Genomic DNA, 17,535 nt, shown 5'->3' on the forward strand with positions numbered 1-17,535 from the left:
CACCAGCTATCAAAGCTTAAATGTGATAATATTGGTTTACCGCAATCTACAGCTATTGCAGGGAGGAATGGCAACTTGAAGAAATCACCACATTTCAGACTTCTAGAGAACACAATGCAGAAAGACGTTCCTGATCATGAAGTACACATGATGAGGAACACATACTGCACACAGATTGATCTAGCCTCTTCCATCAGGCAGGAGGCTGAGAAGCATGAAGAGGAGGACCTACATGCTTGCTATAATTTGAAAAGAAATTATAGCAAAAAGCAAAAATGAACATAAAAATCTGACCTGCTGGTGCTGCTCTTCATGCTTCATGCTGAGAAACAGCTTCTAGCTGTGTAATTTTGGAGACTTTCAATGTATTTCAATGGGACAGAAATTTGCATATAACACAAAAAATTGTATGCAACCTGAAATAGTCGAAAAAGCTGAAAAGTAAGACATGGCAAATGTAATAGCATAAATTATCAAAAGCAAAAATTTATATAAAACCTTAAATATTTGAAAAAGTAAAATAGTAACACAAAACAAAAGATATAGCATAACTCAGCAGAAATATTTGAAAAAGTGCAATAGTAACATATAGCAAAAGATATTGCATAGATTCGCAAAAGCTAAAATAAGAATAAAACCTGAAATATTTGCAAAAGTTGAAAAGGAAAACTTTGCAAAACACATAAATTAGCAGAGCAGAAATTAGTACAAACCTGAAAGAGTTTAAAAGAAATTATAGCAAAAAGCAAAAATGAACATAAAAATCTGAATATTTTTGATATATTAATTGGCAAAATTAATTAAAGTTTGCAGAAGACCTTTGTTGAGAGTAAATCCAGTATAACAGAAGGTATAAACAGAAAGGTAGACAAGCAGAATGCTGACACACAGATATAAACAGAGCACAACAGAGAAATACATTGAAAGAATAGGAGAAGGTGTGACATGTCTGTACTCCAGAAGCATTTGACAGAAAACAGTAAGACCTGTACAAATAATAGTCATAGTTCCTTAAAGTACGGTAGCTAAGTTTTAATGCATAAGTTATCCCTGTACAGTTAAATATGTATGAACAGCATCATTTTATTTGTCAAAAAGCATGGAAAGTTCAAAAAACGTCAGTTACTAGCAGGGGCGCCGCCATGAATCGTGGGCCCCCTGACAAAAATTTGTGTGGGCCCCCCTGCGCAGCTGCTGTTACAATGTTTTGAGTCTATTTGACCCATAAAAAGCATCACAATTTTAAAGGCTTGCATCTGCCTTGCTTTCTTTGGTTCAAAAATTAGCACAATATTTACTGCTCATGAATTTAACATGCAACAGTCCACATCCAGTATGCAAGTAGGTTGCTTAATTTTTTTCTATTAGTTTTAGATTACTGAAATGCCTCTCCCCATGAGCAACAGTCAAAAGCAATGTGCAACTACACATAAAGCAATCCAGACTTCTCAAAAATGCTATGTAGTTGCATTTTATTCAAGATGCAGTACATAACTTTAATAAAAAATATGTTTTCTCCTTATTAGTTAAAGCTGTCACCATGTCGTAGCAGTTTGTTATGAGAGATAATTTGTGAAAACAATCAATCTCCTCTATCTCCTTCCTGAATTACTTTTACTGGTTAAAGTAATGCAACGTTCTGACCAAAACAACCAATCAGAGCTAGTAGACGCTCTTAGCGCTGTGAATTAGCCTCATTCACTACATGTGAATGAGGCTAATGTGCTAAATGTGCTAAAGGTGGAGAAACAACTTATCATTACAGGAAAATCGTTTATCTGCCATCACTGGTAGCTATGCTAACTAGACTGAGCATTCACAACAGGCTATGCTAGCTACAGCATGGTACAAATCAAGGGGGAGGAAGGATGAGCAGCACCACATGAGATTGTGATTGACAGCACTAAAACTCTCCTGCCACTGACTGGTTGTTTCTAGCACTGGGAGAAAGCAGAGGAAATAGATTTTTCACAGATTACCTCTCATACAATACTGTCACAACATAATGACAGTTTTGAAAAATATGTGAAAAAAATATTGATAAAAAAGTGACATACTGCATCTTTAATTTCATTCAGGAGAGGACGGGTCAGGAGGGACGTGGGTTAGAGCTGCTGCTGACTGACTCTCCTGTGGTAAAAGGTACAAGTTAAATATATGAATATGTTGGTAGTTTTTCCCCTTAATTCATTAAATGCTAGTGAAAAGGAAGCAAACAGTAGTTGTAGCTAAGCTAATTATGCTAAATGTTTGATAATCTCACACAGTCTACCCACCTCTCTCAGAGAAAACCTGGGTTATAAATGAACACTCTTGCCTTTTTCTCTCTCTCCCTCTCATTGAATGCATTCAATGCATTCTCACTGATAACAGTAACTGAAACTTTATTGTCTTCCAAATCTTCATGTTTTAAAAGGTTGGTATACCTTCAAGCTGAATCAGGCCATGCCAACAGATCAGACATTTTCAAAACCAGGATGTAAACTTTTCGTTTACTGAACAACACACGGCGCTGATTTCAGTTCACGAAGGCCATTCAGCCTCCTGCAGCTGTTTCCAGTTCCTCCGGCTTTTACATAATCAGACTGTAGGTGAGCTGAACTCCGCTGGCATTGACCTTAAAGAGCTGTGCGGTTCAACAAAGAGAGCTTCAGTTTCTACATCAACTCATACACCTGCAGGTTTATAAATGTCACATCTCACTGCTTAGGCTGCAAGAAAATAAATACCGGGCTGATTACAATGTTGAAAATCAGGAGATGAACTCTATTGTCATGTTAAGTTTGTTTAAGAGGAGCAAAGTTAAAGTGAAGAAAAATGTAAAGCCTCTGGAATCTTGACAGCAGCAGTTTTATCAAGATTTTCATATTTTTTTCTTACCATTTAAGGTTACAGCAGATAATATATTCTGTGCAACATGAAGTCTATAAAAATTGTGGAAATGTTATTTGGAATTGCAATGGGTTCTTTTTTTTATTATTTCCTTTAACAAAAAAAATATATTTTAAAATGTCTATTTTATCCTGGTTTTCATTTTATTGGAATGAAAGTGAATGTTCAACTACATATTTAAACCCTGGAAATACACCAACTACACTTACAACTACAAAAATCATGGATAGCAGCATCACTAAAAGGAAAAGGAAGAAGAACTCTGTGACATATTTATATCAGAAATATGTGACATAAAGCTACGGCTCACCTGTTGAGCTGAAGGACCAGGTGATGTTTAGGTTGAAGTTGTTGGAGGCATTGATGGACATCTCCAGGTTTTTGTTGGCCTGAACAAAAAAATGCAAAAGATGTTTTAGTAAGCTGTTGTTCCAGATGTGGCCTTGAATTTGATTGTTCCACTTCAGACAAAATAAGATGAGTGTTTGTCATCAGTTTGCTTTCTGTCTGCAGTGTTATAATGAAATTTGGATTTGAATAGTCTTTTGATGAGGAAAAACCCGTTCCCATATTCTTCAAAAATATCTTTGGCTTAAATGGAACATTTTTGTCACGACCCCATTTTCTATTTGACCTATGAACTTTTCAACTGGACTGAAAGAGAAAATTTGCTTTGAGAATTAATTAACCGAAACTTTGTGTTTGTAGAAACTAGCTGTGTTTCTATTATAAATGTGCACAAAACTTTGTTGATATTCCTCGAAGGTTGAAAAAATACAAGTTTGCATTTGTGGTGTTTCCATTAAATAAGAAGCGTAATTAAAATCACACATGAAAAAGTTTGTTCACCCTATATGTCATTAAAAACAGGTAGCACTAACACCATCCTACCACTTCCTGTCATCTTCTTCATCATTTCTGCCAGTAGGAGCATCCAGTTGTTGATCATTTGACTCGTGTGATGTGAAAAAACGGTTTCCTATGTAGCTGAAATTCTATCGCAAAAACTTAAAAAAAAAGAAAAATATGTTATTTTTGTTGCTGTGTTTCCATTAAATTAATTTATTTTCATAATTCCAGTTTGCACAATTGTATGACCAATGGAAACGCAGCTAATGAAACATAGTAGCTGATATAGTAGTCCTAAATACCTGTTCTGGTGTGGCCACAAAGTTGATGGCGGTGTAGTGGCGGTCATCCTCCTGAAGCAGGCTGAAAGTAAACTGGTAGTCGATCAGCAGGTTGTCTAAGAAACAAAAAGAACTCAGAATGAGTTCAACAAGCGCCACTTCACGACCAAAACCGATACTTTTGTTGTGTCTGAACTCAAGTATCCACTCATTCCACTGCAATACAAGCATTCCAAATATAATTTCCACCCCAATGTAATTCATTAAAATCCTGAAGGATTTTAATGAATTAAAATCCTTCAGGATTTTAGTGTAGTTGGTGTATTACATAGAAGCAGATTTATGAGAGAGAAAAAATGTGCTGTTGGCCACAAGTCAATATTCAATTAGATGACTAAAGCTACAGTGGTTGAGTGTTTTGGTAAATGATCACAATCTGTGACAAAAGTAAATACTGTTGAAGGAGAACGCAAACAGATGTTTTCTAAATGTGAACTTGAGGAACTTCACCGTGCCCGTCTGCTTTCTCAAACAAGCGTCCAGACAGATCAATAAACTAGATCAAGATTCTTAAATAGTCATGTCTTTGGAGTGATTTTTATCATTTGTGAAAGCAGCTCCACATTAGTGTCTGGGGCTGCTCTGCTGCCAGAGAAACAATGAGGAGAGTACAGAATGAATTGTAAGTAATTCAACCTCTGGATGAACAGCAAAAGCCTCCCTGGATCACCATGTCCACCTGCTGGAAGTGAGGGAGGTGGTGGAGGGGGTTAGTGGGGTAAGACCAGGAAGGACAAAGGCAGAGAAGAAGTAAGATGAACTCAATCTAAAGGGATGGCAGCTGTGTGGCCTGGTAACGGGAGGAAAGAAGGGTTTTTTTCTGTACAGTAGCATGGCTGCTAACTCCTAGCATGTTGATCTCAAAAAACACACTTCATAGAGTGAGTTAAGATGCAAAGCTTAGCCAAAATGCTGTCAACAACATTTGGCTCATCACTAGCATGTTGACTAACAGAGACTTACTCCATTCAGCATGTAGCTTAGCTTTATTTATAAATCAGTTAAAATTTGTTTAAATGTTACTTTATTGACGAATAGGGTCTTAATCCATTCACTATGTGAACATTAGCGTATATGTCAAAATTAGCTAATAGCTAAGCTAATTTTGTGAAAATGTGTCCACCCAGGTGAAAAATAAATATACTAAGTAAATTTTTAGCATACTTGAGCATACTTTAAGTCAGACTAAGCATAATTCAAGTTGAAGTGTTATATTTTGGAACAACTAATTTTGTGCTTAGTGTGTTTTACTAGTAATTAAATTGTAGAAAATCACAATTTGAAGTGTACTTTGTGTACTTTCACATACTTTTTTGGAACAACTAAAGTTATACTTTGCATACTTTAAGTATACAGCTTTCTATGTAATATAAACATGCTTGAAAAGTATATATTAAGTGTACTATTTATGTGATTGAATTACATTTAAAATATATTTAGAATATCTTCTAAGTAAATAAGCATGACCGGTACATATTTTATATATTAGTAGTGTGATTACAGTATGCTACACTTACTCTTTTGGTTTAATATGATTGCTAATTAAGTACACATTTTAGTTACTTATTAACGTCTTTTGTTATTCTTCTTTGCCACTTTGTACATTACATGCTTCATACACACTACAGTACGCAGAAGGATCAATTACAACACACTTTCTGGCTGAAAAAAAATTACATTATGAAGTCAATATATTCACATTTTACAAGAGTACATTGCCAATATACTATCAGAGAACTGTACAAATTGAATTGTCAATATATTAAAAGTTTACAGACAATATGCTCATGAAAATTAGCATAATAAAACAATATTGTCACTTTAGAGGAAATGTGAAAAACATTTCACCAAGGACAGAGTATTGTTTTAATACAATGTCACAGTATTCCAGTATTACTCCAGACAAACTGACATTTCTCCTTCCCAAGAACAGTGAGGATCAACGACAGAAGATTCCCATTCACTGCACCACTGTACTTAACAGAAACCTACAATAAGAACAATTGAGCAATTAAACAGAAAAGCACTAGTAGTTTTAAGAGTAAAGAAAAATGGCAAAGAAAAAAATATGATTTACAATTTTTAGACATGGACTTTGATTGATTGGGACCAGATGCCTTGAGTGAAAAAAAAAAATTCTGGGTGGCTGGTGGTACCCATCTCCAGCAGTCATTGGGCGAGAGGCTGGGTTCACCCTGGACAGGTCACCAGTCCATTACAGGGCCCTGAAAGCTAACAATGAATAAAATGCATGAAAGAGAAATGGCAGATTAACAAGGCAAATACATTCTGTCCAATTATTTTAAAATCAAATCATGTTTATTAATCACTTAGTGTTGGAAACACACCAATTTGTACTGCTGTTAAAAATGTAGCCAGCTGCTCAGTGTAACAAAAAAACAGCATACCTTATACCATGAAGACGTTGTGGAAATTCATCCTCAAAACTGGGGTAATAATCCAGTGGAGCCAGAGCCTCTTCTGAGACAAAAACGTATTTAGGTTTTTCATACTGATTTGCTTAAACTGCAAAAATATGTTGAAGATAAAAACGATAATGAACAACTTATAACAACAGCCTCACAATATCAAAGTCTCTTTGGCATACTGAGCTTAATTAAAACCAGGTTAAGTTAATGAAGAAAACTATATTAAGTGACAGCAAACAGAGCCTCCATGCAGTTATAACATGCAGTTGAATGATTGTTACAATAATCATAAAAATCACAATAAAATTGATAAATTACTATTTCTGAAACCAACGTACGTTTGTTTATACATTTACTGCACTTTTTATAATTAAACTAAGATAATTAAGAATTTGATGCAAACTTACCACCAGCTAGCATCACATCAGCAGCCTTTGTCCCTTCAGGTTCCTTTCGTGACCCATATTTAATTTCCATCCAGATCTTGTCCTGTTGTCTCACTCAGACTAGGACGTCATCAACTTGAATTTACTAAAACTACTAACTCTTATCAAGGCTCTCTCTACTTGTTGCCTCAAAACTTTTGAGGCAACATTGGGTGACTAAAAATGGTGAATTTGAACAGCATATCTAATCCTTTTGTGTGATGTTCTTTTTATGGTGTTTTTTTTTTTTTAAATGAAAGTGTGCATTAATACCATCTGGTCTGGAGTGTGAACTAGAGCTAATTCTGTTCACTAATTTTACATCATACATCTGAAAATGGATTGGGCAAAAATAGCTTCTGTGTTTTAATTAAAAAACTGAAAACAACAGATTATATTTGAGAGATGTAAAACTGGAGACACCTGCTACATTTAGTGTTAAGGTCAAGTACTGTTTTTGTTGTAGAACCTCTGTCACTAAACTGTCAATGTTTGATGTTTTGAAGCATGAACACTTTATTTACTTTGTTAAACAACATTACATCAAGTTCCACTATTAGGATTGTTTTTTTTTTATTATTCTTTGCCATTTTAACAAAATAGTAAAAGATTATTAAGGCACCAAAAAAGGCATACTTCATTAGCCTAAAATATACACTGAGATGTAACATATTTAACATACTGAAATTTCAGTAGATTTAATAGTTTACTTTTAAAGTAAGCTTTAAATTAATTTAAAAAAATTCTATGTTGAGCATATATTTTAAAATATACACAAAATATGATTAAAATCATATTGTTTCATTGGTGCACTGAGGGTTCTTACATAAACCAGCCAGAGAGACGCTGAATGGAATCCAAAAATAATCTTAATTTATTACAAAAAAGTTCAAAAATAATTAAACAATGAAGAACTGGGCCCAAAAACTGAGGTCAACATAACAAACTACAACTCAGGTAGTAACACAAAGAACTCAAGCTCAAAACTGACCTAACAAACAAGACATGAGGGGAACTTAAATAGTGGCTGATCAGACCACTGCTGACACACGAGGGGTAATTAAACATACAAAAACTTAAACAAATACTAATCAATATAATACCAAATCTTTAAATTAAACAAACATTAGAATGAAACTACCAAATAGAAGAAACGTTAAAGAAATGGTCAAATTAAATTAAAGAAAACCAAATTTCCCCATCCCCTGGCAAACAAATGGAATGACCCGCTGCGGAGGTTTGCCAGCCATGTAAGGATGTCAATTAGCTGGAGCTCTTCTGTGACCCTCCAGCAGCAGCTCCAAAGGAAACTGGTAACTCAAAACAAATAAATTAATTTGTTGCATTTACCAAAAATATAAAGAACTGAAAAATAAAGTTCACTAAATGTGTGCACTGCAAATAGTTAACTAAAAAGTCAGACTAATGAAAATAATTTTTAAAAATAAAAATCTAAACTATTCACCAATTAATATCTAAACTAATGTTAAGGATAAACAAAAAACGGTCACCATTCAGGTCTGTGTGACAGTAGGGTCAGCTGTCACACAGACCTGTGTGCTCAAATATGTATTGAGCAAATACATATTTTGTTCACTTAAAGTCTACTTTTATTTAATATATTTATTATAAATGTATTGTGGTACCATTATATTCAAATGTGTTTTAAAGTTATAATGTCAAAATTGGTACAAGCATGTTGTTAGTATACTTCACATATACTTATATGTTGTACACTTAATACTTAGTAAGAAAATGTACTTAAAAAAATATAAGTATGTTTTAAATATACTAAAGTATATATTTTTTCACCTGCAAACATATACAGCAGAACAGGCAGTAGCTTTTTATTTTTAGCTCCGACAAGCGTTCATGTTCTCATACTATTTTCACAAGTTTAACCTTCCAGCCCCAGTTCAGTCCAGGCCAGTTTCACCACAGATTCTGAGAAATTTGACCTAACTTTACAACTATTCGCTTTCCAGCTTCACTCCTAGCATTTATGATACATCACTCCAGTGGCTGATATTTATCAAACCTGAAAGTAATAACTATATTTGTTTGCCAAAAAAGTAAAGTTTGCCAGTAAGAGTCTTGACTCAGCTGGTTTGGAAGGTTAGTTAAAACGTTACATTTTCCAGCCCATAAAACATCTTTCCAGGAAGACGATATAATAAAATTTTGGGATAGATTTGTGCTCACTAAAATGTAATGTGAGACAGCAGTTAAGTACTGCTCAATTCCTTCTCATGAGGCATATATAAAGGGAAAATAGGACATAAGGCTAAAGAGACATGATGTTAAACTTGCATATTAAATTTTGTGCTGCTCCAGAAATATGCCTTATGTCTGAGGAAAATCAGGTTAATGTGAACAACACACAACAGTTCTTATCATTTTTTCTGGCAGTATCTAAACTATACATGTATGTCACAAGTGCAGGCAAAACCAGAGGAGGAACATAATGATGAGTTTTTAATAACTATAACCAATCAGCTCATATTTAATAATTACATCATCAGACGGATCAGAATATTAAGTTATGTGGAAATTTTGTTAAAAGCCAAAATGCAAATAAATGCCATTAATGCAAAATACCAATTTCAGGCAAAATAATTTTTTTTTCCAAATCAATTTCTTTCTATATAAAATTTATGAAACTTTAACAAAATTGCCAGTGTGTGTCTGTGTCTGGTAAATTTTTGGTTAAAACAAGTTTGTTCATTCAGTGGCGAGAGAATCCAGAAACTTTACATAAATTAAAGTAGCGATACTTCATACAAAAATAACTTGAGTAAAAGTAAAATTATTATTGTTAATCTTGTTTTCATGTGTTGCTTTTAACACAGAGCGTTTTGTGTGAATCTTTATATAAAGGCTGTTTCTATTCTATTCTAAAAAGCACAACGGAACAAAATTACTCCTAAAAGTAAATTGTTTCTAAAAAGTTACTCAAGCAAATGTAACTTGCTTCCAACTCTGCCTGGCGCAAAAACATTCCATTGAAAAATGTGAGCTTTTTTTAATTGCCATGTTTCCATTAAGGGTAATTCCAATTTGCGCAATTTTATGATCAATGAAAACAAACCTAGTGACAAGCTATGGGCTGACAGACTGAGGGAAAGGGAATAATTAACACAGAGAGCTGAATGGCAAAATAAAGGAAAATAATCATCAAAAGGATTAAATCAACTAACACAAAGGAATGAACTGATATGTTGCCAAAAAGAAATGTCCACTTCTTCCAGCAATGTGCTGCTTTCTAACCTTTGGTGTCTGAACTCAGCAGAGACACTGTGAAGCTTTTCAGCTTACAGAGCAAAAATAAGTCTGTATCACATTGCAGGGAGAGAGTCTGTTATCACCTTCCTCTTAGTTGTACAATCCCGGGGCGTCACTGAGACGAAAGCAACTTATGTTTGACAAACACTCTTGTTTTTTTCAGCATTCATGGCAACTTAGTCTGAACAGCAGATACGATCAGTTAAAAGAGGGTTTTTCTTCTTCCCCGCTCTCTTCCAGGAAGACTTGCTCTGATGCAGCTCACTTGTTTATCACTAAGGGTCGCAGCAGTAGAGCATGTGGGGGTTTTATTTGTCAAGAAAAAAAAGGATGCAGACTTGTGTGTGTGCACATCTGTAAGTGCTTCTCCAATGAATCCAGGGTGTAAATTCCTGAATATATTATGGTCATGTGTGTTTAAGAGCATACAGGTGTGCATTTCTTACCGTCTTGAACTGTTAATTAGGGAGGCGAAGAAATCAAACGCATTTAACCACAAAGATGACATAATATGTCCTTTCTGAGCTTAATGTCAAGGCAGTTGGGATCAAGGTTAAAGTTTCATCTTACAAAACCTACCTGTGAAATCTAACAGTAGTTTCACTTTCATAATTACATGTGAAAATTCACATTCCACATAAATCACATTAACATGCCACATTGAGAAATGTCCTCAAGTTCAGTAATGTGTAAGCTGATGAAGCCAAAACAAGTGCAGACTACCCGGTGTGGAGTGAGAAGACGGAAACTCCCATTCAGAACTTAATCTAGTGGAGATATCTGCAGCCAACAGCAGCAAGCAAAACAGGCGTCAACTCCCCAACAATGTCATTTTGTCAGAATGTCTCATCGACATTTCATTCAGTGCTTGTTATCAACACATTATTTCCCATTTGCAACACTTTCCACATGGAGAGTGGAGCGCAATGTGCAGCGTCACGGTGTTCAGAAAACAAGTGAAATAAACAAGAAGACCACAAGGATTTCACACTGAACATGACTGGAGGTCAAGCTGGAGTTGATGAATCTATGGGAAATTCATCTTGGCTTAAACAACAATGCATAAGACACCAGAAATGTTACAATTTGTTATTCAAACAAACTGGGAAGGGAAGACAGGAAGAGAGAAAAATTTATACAGTGGCTTTCCAAACTAGATCCACATCCGCCCATTGGTTCTCACAAATGGGAACACATTTATACACTGAGATGCACACAGTGTTTGGCAGAAAGGGTCTTGGCGAGAAACCCTCTCAGAAGGAAGCTGGATTTGAACCAATAACCTACTAATTGCAAAATAAAGTGCACCAATGCGCCACACACATACGTATGTAAAAAATATCCCTTATCTGGGGCAAATCAGATAAGGGTTTTACAGCCTTTGGGTTGATGCTGTTAGAGGTCAGTGAACCCTGTGTTGAGATCTTCATGGCAGGAAAATGCGACACAAATCCGATTTTTTTTTCTTTTTTGTGGCAGTCTGAATGGCCCATTTTCAATCTTTTCACTCAAAAAAACTAATCCGATTTGTTCTACTTTCACGTGGTACTAAATCAGATACATATTCGTTAGATTTCAAAGTGTCTGGAGTCAGAATGTTGCATTTAATCCAACCTTTAAGTCATTGATGAGAAGAGTTCTGTCGATAGGAGCTTAAGGAGAGGTGCTGACAGATTAGGCCAAAAGTTTACGTAGCATTTTGAACAACCACGAAAAATATTGGATTTCAGCCAAAAATCTGAACTGAGCATCAAGACTTGCTGTGTGAAAGCTGTGGCTCCTGCTCTATGTGTGTCAAGTGACCACTTCGTTTCTGTCCTCCAACAGTAGTATTGTTAACCTCAAACAAAAATATGTAGCCTGGTGCTCCTTTAGTTTTTCTGCGTAAAGTTGCTGTTGATTTAAGATGCTACATCTGCCAACCACCACAAGAGGGTTCTGCATCAACATCAGCAGCCTGTCAACAACATGCATTCCTTTGGCCTCAGGATACCATTATCAAGAATCTTTGGCACACAACAGATTGTAGCTATAATGAATGTCCTCCAGACAGAAAAGCTGTTCAACACCAACTTCTTTAAAACAAAGAATGAAATTTGAAGTGGCTGAAACATTTTCAAAGCATAGTTTGTCTTGCACATCATTTTAGCCCTCAAACAACAAACCTTAAAATCTAAAAAACATGTCAAATTAACTCCTTTTAAAGCCTCAATACTCACTTCTTAATCTATATCAAACTAGACTATTCAGCTATTCTTTGAGTTTGTCTCCAGTTGTGTTTTAAATGAGATTACTGGGCCTGGAGGGTATCAGGGTCTGCTCTATGCTGATTGGTTTAGCTGGTCTTTGAGTCGTCTGCTGGTCCTGCCAGTGGAAGCTGTGGGACACTCACTGGGAGCTCCTAATGAGACATTCCTTGTAGCTTGCTATGATGAAGTATGACAGTGGTTCATTAAATTGTTGTCGTGGCGATGCCCGCTCATAAATGCGAGCCAGACTGGGGGGCAAACTCTAAAACTGCAAAGTTATCTTTCATCAATTGACTAGCAGCTCGATATGAATGCCTTTACTAAACCAAGGCGACTGTCTGAGCTTCAGCCTCAGAAGACATGAGGAACATGGCAGCCAATAGCTGGATGCTTGGGATTTATTATTCTATTCATCAGGTTCATCAACATAAATTTCTGACAGGTGCTGCAACATGAACTTATAAACCTGGGACTAGCTAATGGGACTGATATTTGCTGTTTTAATTCTGAGGCCAAAGTAATCAATGCAGTCGATCCAATGAAGTAATAATACATCCAGCCTTATAATATGCTGTTTAACTTCACTGCTTTCAAACCCAACAGAAGACCGTTTGTTTGGAATAAACAGTGTATTTTACCTCTGTTAAAATACCTGATATTTATGGATTAGTTATGGAGATTTTAATGCGTTAGAAATGTAACACAATTATTTTGAGTGGAACTTTTGTATTTTTGTTTCTGGTACGACCGTAAATTTGACACTGGTAACATCCTGAAACCAGAGCAACAGACGGCAAGTCCACTTTTATTGGCCAACAGTGGGTTCATCTTTGCGTCAGAAAACAAATTGATAGGACACTGGAAGAGTCTTATTGTGCTCAAGTTGTTGCTAAAAAGAGTTAGCCTATCAGTGAAGCTATTCAAGCCTAAAATCCATGAATAATCAAAGATTGCTGAAACAATGGAAAGCTGAATGGGGAAAATAGCACTTTGCACCAATCTGATAGTTAAATAGTCTAAAAAACAGAATGAAAACTAATATCTGTGTTGTTGAATACATTTGTCAATTTATTCAATAATTTAGTGGCAAAAAGGGGTTTTGAATCGAGAATGTTGCATATTTTGTCGATGTATGGTTTTCGATTAAAATGCTATTCACTAATTACAGATAATAATTGTCATATAATTACGGACAATAATGGTCATTGTATACAATAATTGTTGTAAATATCTATACAACAATTATTATATAGATATTATGAATTTAATTGCACCTTTAAAACTGAGCAATAGATAGATATATAGATGATTTATTAGTCTCCCATAGGAGAAATTTATACTGGAAAGCAGAGGCCAAAAACTGCAGTACAACAATAAAAAGGACATAATTAAAACAACAACAATAAAAGTACATAAAACCATAAATGTCAGATCAGCAGTACATCCCCAATACATCCTCTACATGCTACCCTTGGTCATCGTCTGGACCTCATTTTGCACAGCGTTCAGCGTGCAAGTTGTCCTTGGATTAATAAGGAAATTGTGACTTTGAGGAGAATATGTCATAAAACTGAACACTAATGGAAATGTACTGGCCTGATGGTTCACAGGCTCCACCTTAAAGACTTGATCAGCTCCTTAAATGAGTTGATTAAAAATGCAAGAGTTAACTATTTTGCTAATCTCATTAAATCAAGAAGACGAAACCCGGAAATTTTATTTGATACAATTAAGAGGATTGTTTCACCACTGCCTGCATCTCAAACTACTTTTACATATGAAGACTGTCATCGATTTTTAAATTTTTTCATGGATAAAGTGGCCAATATCAAGGCGAGTATCTTGCCTTCACTTTTGGGTGGTTGGGACTATTGTCCTTTGACTTCTGAGACGTGGTCTTCTTTCTCTCCAATGTCCATTAGTGACATCAACAATTTATTGTCGCTTATGCCACTGCCGTCGAGTCCTCTTGATGTTATCCCAATATCTCTTTTTAAAGATATTTTTAACTGCATCGGTCCAAGTGTAGTCAGCTTGATAAATTTGTCGCTTTGTTCTGGATGTGTACCTCAATATTTTAAAAGTTCTGCTGTTTGTCCTCTGCTAAAAAAGCCTAACCTGGATTCCTTACTGCCTGAAAACTATAGACCCACCTCGAAACTTCCTTTTATGTCGAAGATTCTTAAGAAGGTTGTAGCACAACAGTTGAACTCTTTTTTAGAGGAAAATGATTTGATGGATATTTTTCAATCGGGTTTTCTCGGAGACTGCATTCCACAGAAAAGGCATTACTAAAAGTTTCTAGTGATGTGTTGATGGCAGCTGATTCTGGTAACTACTGTGTTTGTTGTTCTGGATTTGACTTCTGCTTTCGATACTGTAGACCACACTGTTCTTTTTAACAGACTAAGAGCTATTTTTGGTATTTCTGGCACTGTTTTAAATTGGTTTCAAACAGGTCTTTCACTGTTTTTATGAATAACATTCACTCTGATGTTGCTCAACTGGCATGTGGAGTACCCCAAGGTTCGGTCTTGGGTCCACTCCTCTTCTTACTGTATTTACATCCCTTAGGTTTTATTTTAAATCACTACAGTAATGTTTCATACCATATGTATGCTGACGATATCCAAATATACTGTTTGTTTCGCTCCTGAATTTTATAAATTGACAGAACTCAATAACTGCTTGTCTGACATCAAAATATGGTTGAATGACAACTACTTCCAGTTAAATGCAAACAAGACGGAGACGCTTATTGTTGCTCCTGATGATAAAATCACTGAAATCAGGAAGCATCTCAGATTTTTAAACTCTTCCGAAAAAAATAGTCTCCAAAACTTGGGTGTTCTCTTTGACAGCTCTTTGTCCTTGGACAATCATTGTAAATTGTTAGTTCGCAATTGTTTTTATAATTTAAGGAATATTTCGAAGTTGAGAACTATTTTATCATATAATGAGTTAGAAATGATTATTCATGTTTTTTCTTCTCGTTTAGATTACTGTAACAGCCTTTTAATGGGCCTAAGTAAATCTTCTATGGTTCACCTGCAGGCTGTTCAAAACACTGCAGCCAGGCTTTTAACTAAAACTCACAGAACAGCTCATATAACTCCTGTCCTGGCCTCACTGCAGTGGCTTCCAATGTATTTTAGGGCCCATTTTAAAATTTTGGTCTTAACTTTTAAGGCTCTTCATGGTAAGGCCCCTAAATATATACTGGATCTTTTGAAGTCTCTCTGTCCATCAAGGACTCTGAGGTCTTCTCACCAGATGCTGCTGACGGTACCAAGAACTTATTTCAAAACACGTGATGATAGAGCATTTCAGGTACTGGCCCCCAGGCTGTGGAATGCTCTCCCTCTAGCATTACGCTGTTTTGTTTCAACCGATGTATTCAACAAAAGTCTCAAGATATACTTTTTTAGACAGGCCTTTGGCTAACTTTTTGGTTTCTTGATTTTAGTTTCTCTGTTTTATTATGTTTACCCTCAATGTAAAGCACTTTGTAACTTCTCATGTCTGTGAAAGGTACTATATAAATAAAGTTTACTTACTTACTTACCCTGCAATGTCTCTGATTAAAAACTTTAATCAAGTCTCAACACTATTTTGAACCCAGACGAACTCATTACAGAGTCCAAGGCACAGCACCTCTAACCCAGGGGTCACCAACTCTAGTCCTCGAGGGCTACCATCCTGTAAATTTTAGATGCGTCTCTGCTCAAACACAACTGGATCAAATAAACTGCTCGTTTCCAGCCTATTGCAAAGAGGAATGAATGCTGGTGAGGGAATTCAGACATTTTGGAGCAGAGGTGAATCTAAAAGTTGCAGGATGGTAGCCCTTGAGGACTGGAGTTGGTGACCCCTGCTCTAACCGCTGTGCTAGCCATCAAGCTAGCAATCCTAAATGACAGCAAGGCCAAGAAGAAGCACCACAGGAAGCTAGAGGGAATATGGAGGACCCAAAAAGTAAATGAATTTATGGAGAGTCAAATCTGTAGTGTATTTTAGTAAACTTCAAACTATAACCGCACAAATTGAGGGAGCGGCTACATTAGATCTGAGATGTCTGCCCAGATGAGTGAAGTCCTAAACGTTGTTCCAATGAACCCTCAGACCATCAGATCTATGGCGGATGGGTTTTTATCGGTTTGATCCTGTATCTAATACATTTGTTGTCCACTTCATTTATTCAGGGTATGGTCACGTTAAAGGAGGAAAAAGTTTTACATTTCTGTCAATGTCTTATTTCTTTATACAAAAACTCTTGTCTTAACGGGGTGTGTAGACTTTAGAGAACCATTGTTCTGTTCCCCCAAGACTCGGATCTTCACCTCCTACCCAGTTACGTCAAACATGACATGCTAAGCAATGGGTGTTATTTCACTACTTCATATCATATCACATTATGTATTATCACACAGTCACAGCCTGCCTTTTATTTTTACCCCACTGGTGTGTCAGTGAACAAGTGTAAAATGCCTCCAAAGTGTTTATTGACAATGCTGGAAGAGATCTCATTGTTCCATTCAGACCCAACAATTTAAAAAGTTAGTATGAAAGAAGTGTTTTAACTGTTTTGTTTTTTTTTGTTGTTGTTGTTGTTGTTGTTTTTTTTTACCACACTTGCACTTAGTTCACACTTTATGAGTGGTACAAATTATAGAACTTTAGTGTCAATACTCTATGATAATGTGAGCATTTCAAGAAATGTGACAAAATGTTTATGCACAAAGCTCCCCATGAACAGATGTGCCTCAGTCTGCCTGAAAACAAAATGGTTTGATTAAAATTCTGTGAACAACACAACTACAGCCAGGGCTTTTTCCACAAAGGTCTGACAAAGACAAGAGTTGATGGAAAGGGTGTTAGATCTGTAAATGTAGCTCCTCAACTTTGAGTGTTTAGTTTACATAAATGGTTCATCTCCGACCTCTGACTCACTGCAAGTGTTCGGGACCATTGTTGCATATTTTGACTGAAGCTAGAGTGATGTATGGGGAACAGATCCAACCATTTAAGCTATATGAAAGTAGCTGGATGGATACTTGAAGGGATATTT

At 35.9% G+C, this 17,535-nt stretch overlaps 1 protein-coding gene across 1 annotated transcript in view; it reads right to left on the reverse strand.

Annotated features, from left to right (window-relative positions):
- LOC103129237 (attractin-like protein 1) overlaps positions 1-17,535 on the reverse strand; it is a 211,949-nt gene that overhangs the window by 145,158 nt on the left and 49,256 nt on the right. Inside the window, exons 7-8 of the mRNA XM_016664917.1 lie at positions 4,044-4,138; positions 3,203-3,281 (exon numbers count right to left, since the gene is read on the reverse strand). Of these exons, the coding sequence (XP_016520403.1) occupies positions 3,203-3,281; positions 4,044-4,138 (174 nt within the window). The remainder of the gene's footprint in view (positions 1-3,202; positions 3,282-4,043; positions 4,139-17,535) is intronic.

This window comes from Poecilia formosa, unplaced genomic scaffold (assembly GCF_000485575.1).
Source record: "Poecilia formosa unplaced genomic scaffold, Poecilia_formosa-5.1.2 Scaffold529, whole genome shotgun sequence".
NCBI classification, from domain to species: domain Eukaryota; kingdom Metazoa; phylum Chordata; class Actinopteri; order Cyprinodontiformes; family Poeciliidae; genus Poecilia; species Poecilia formosa.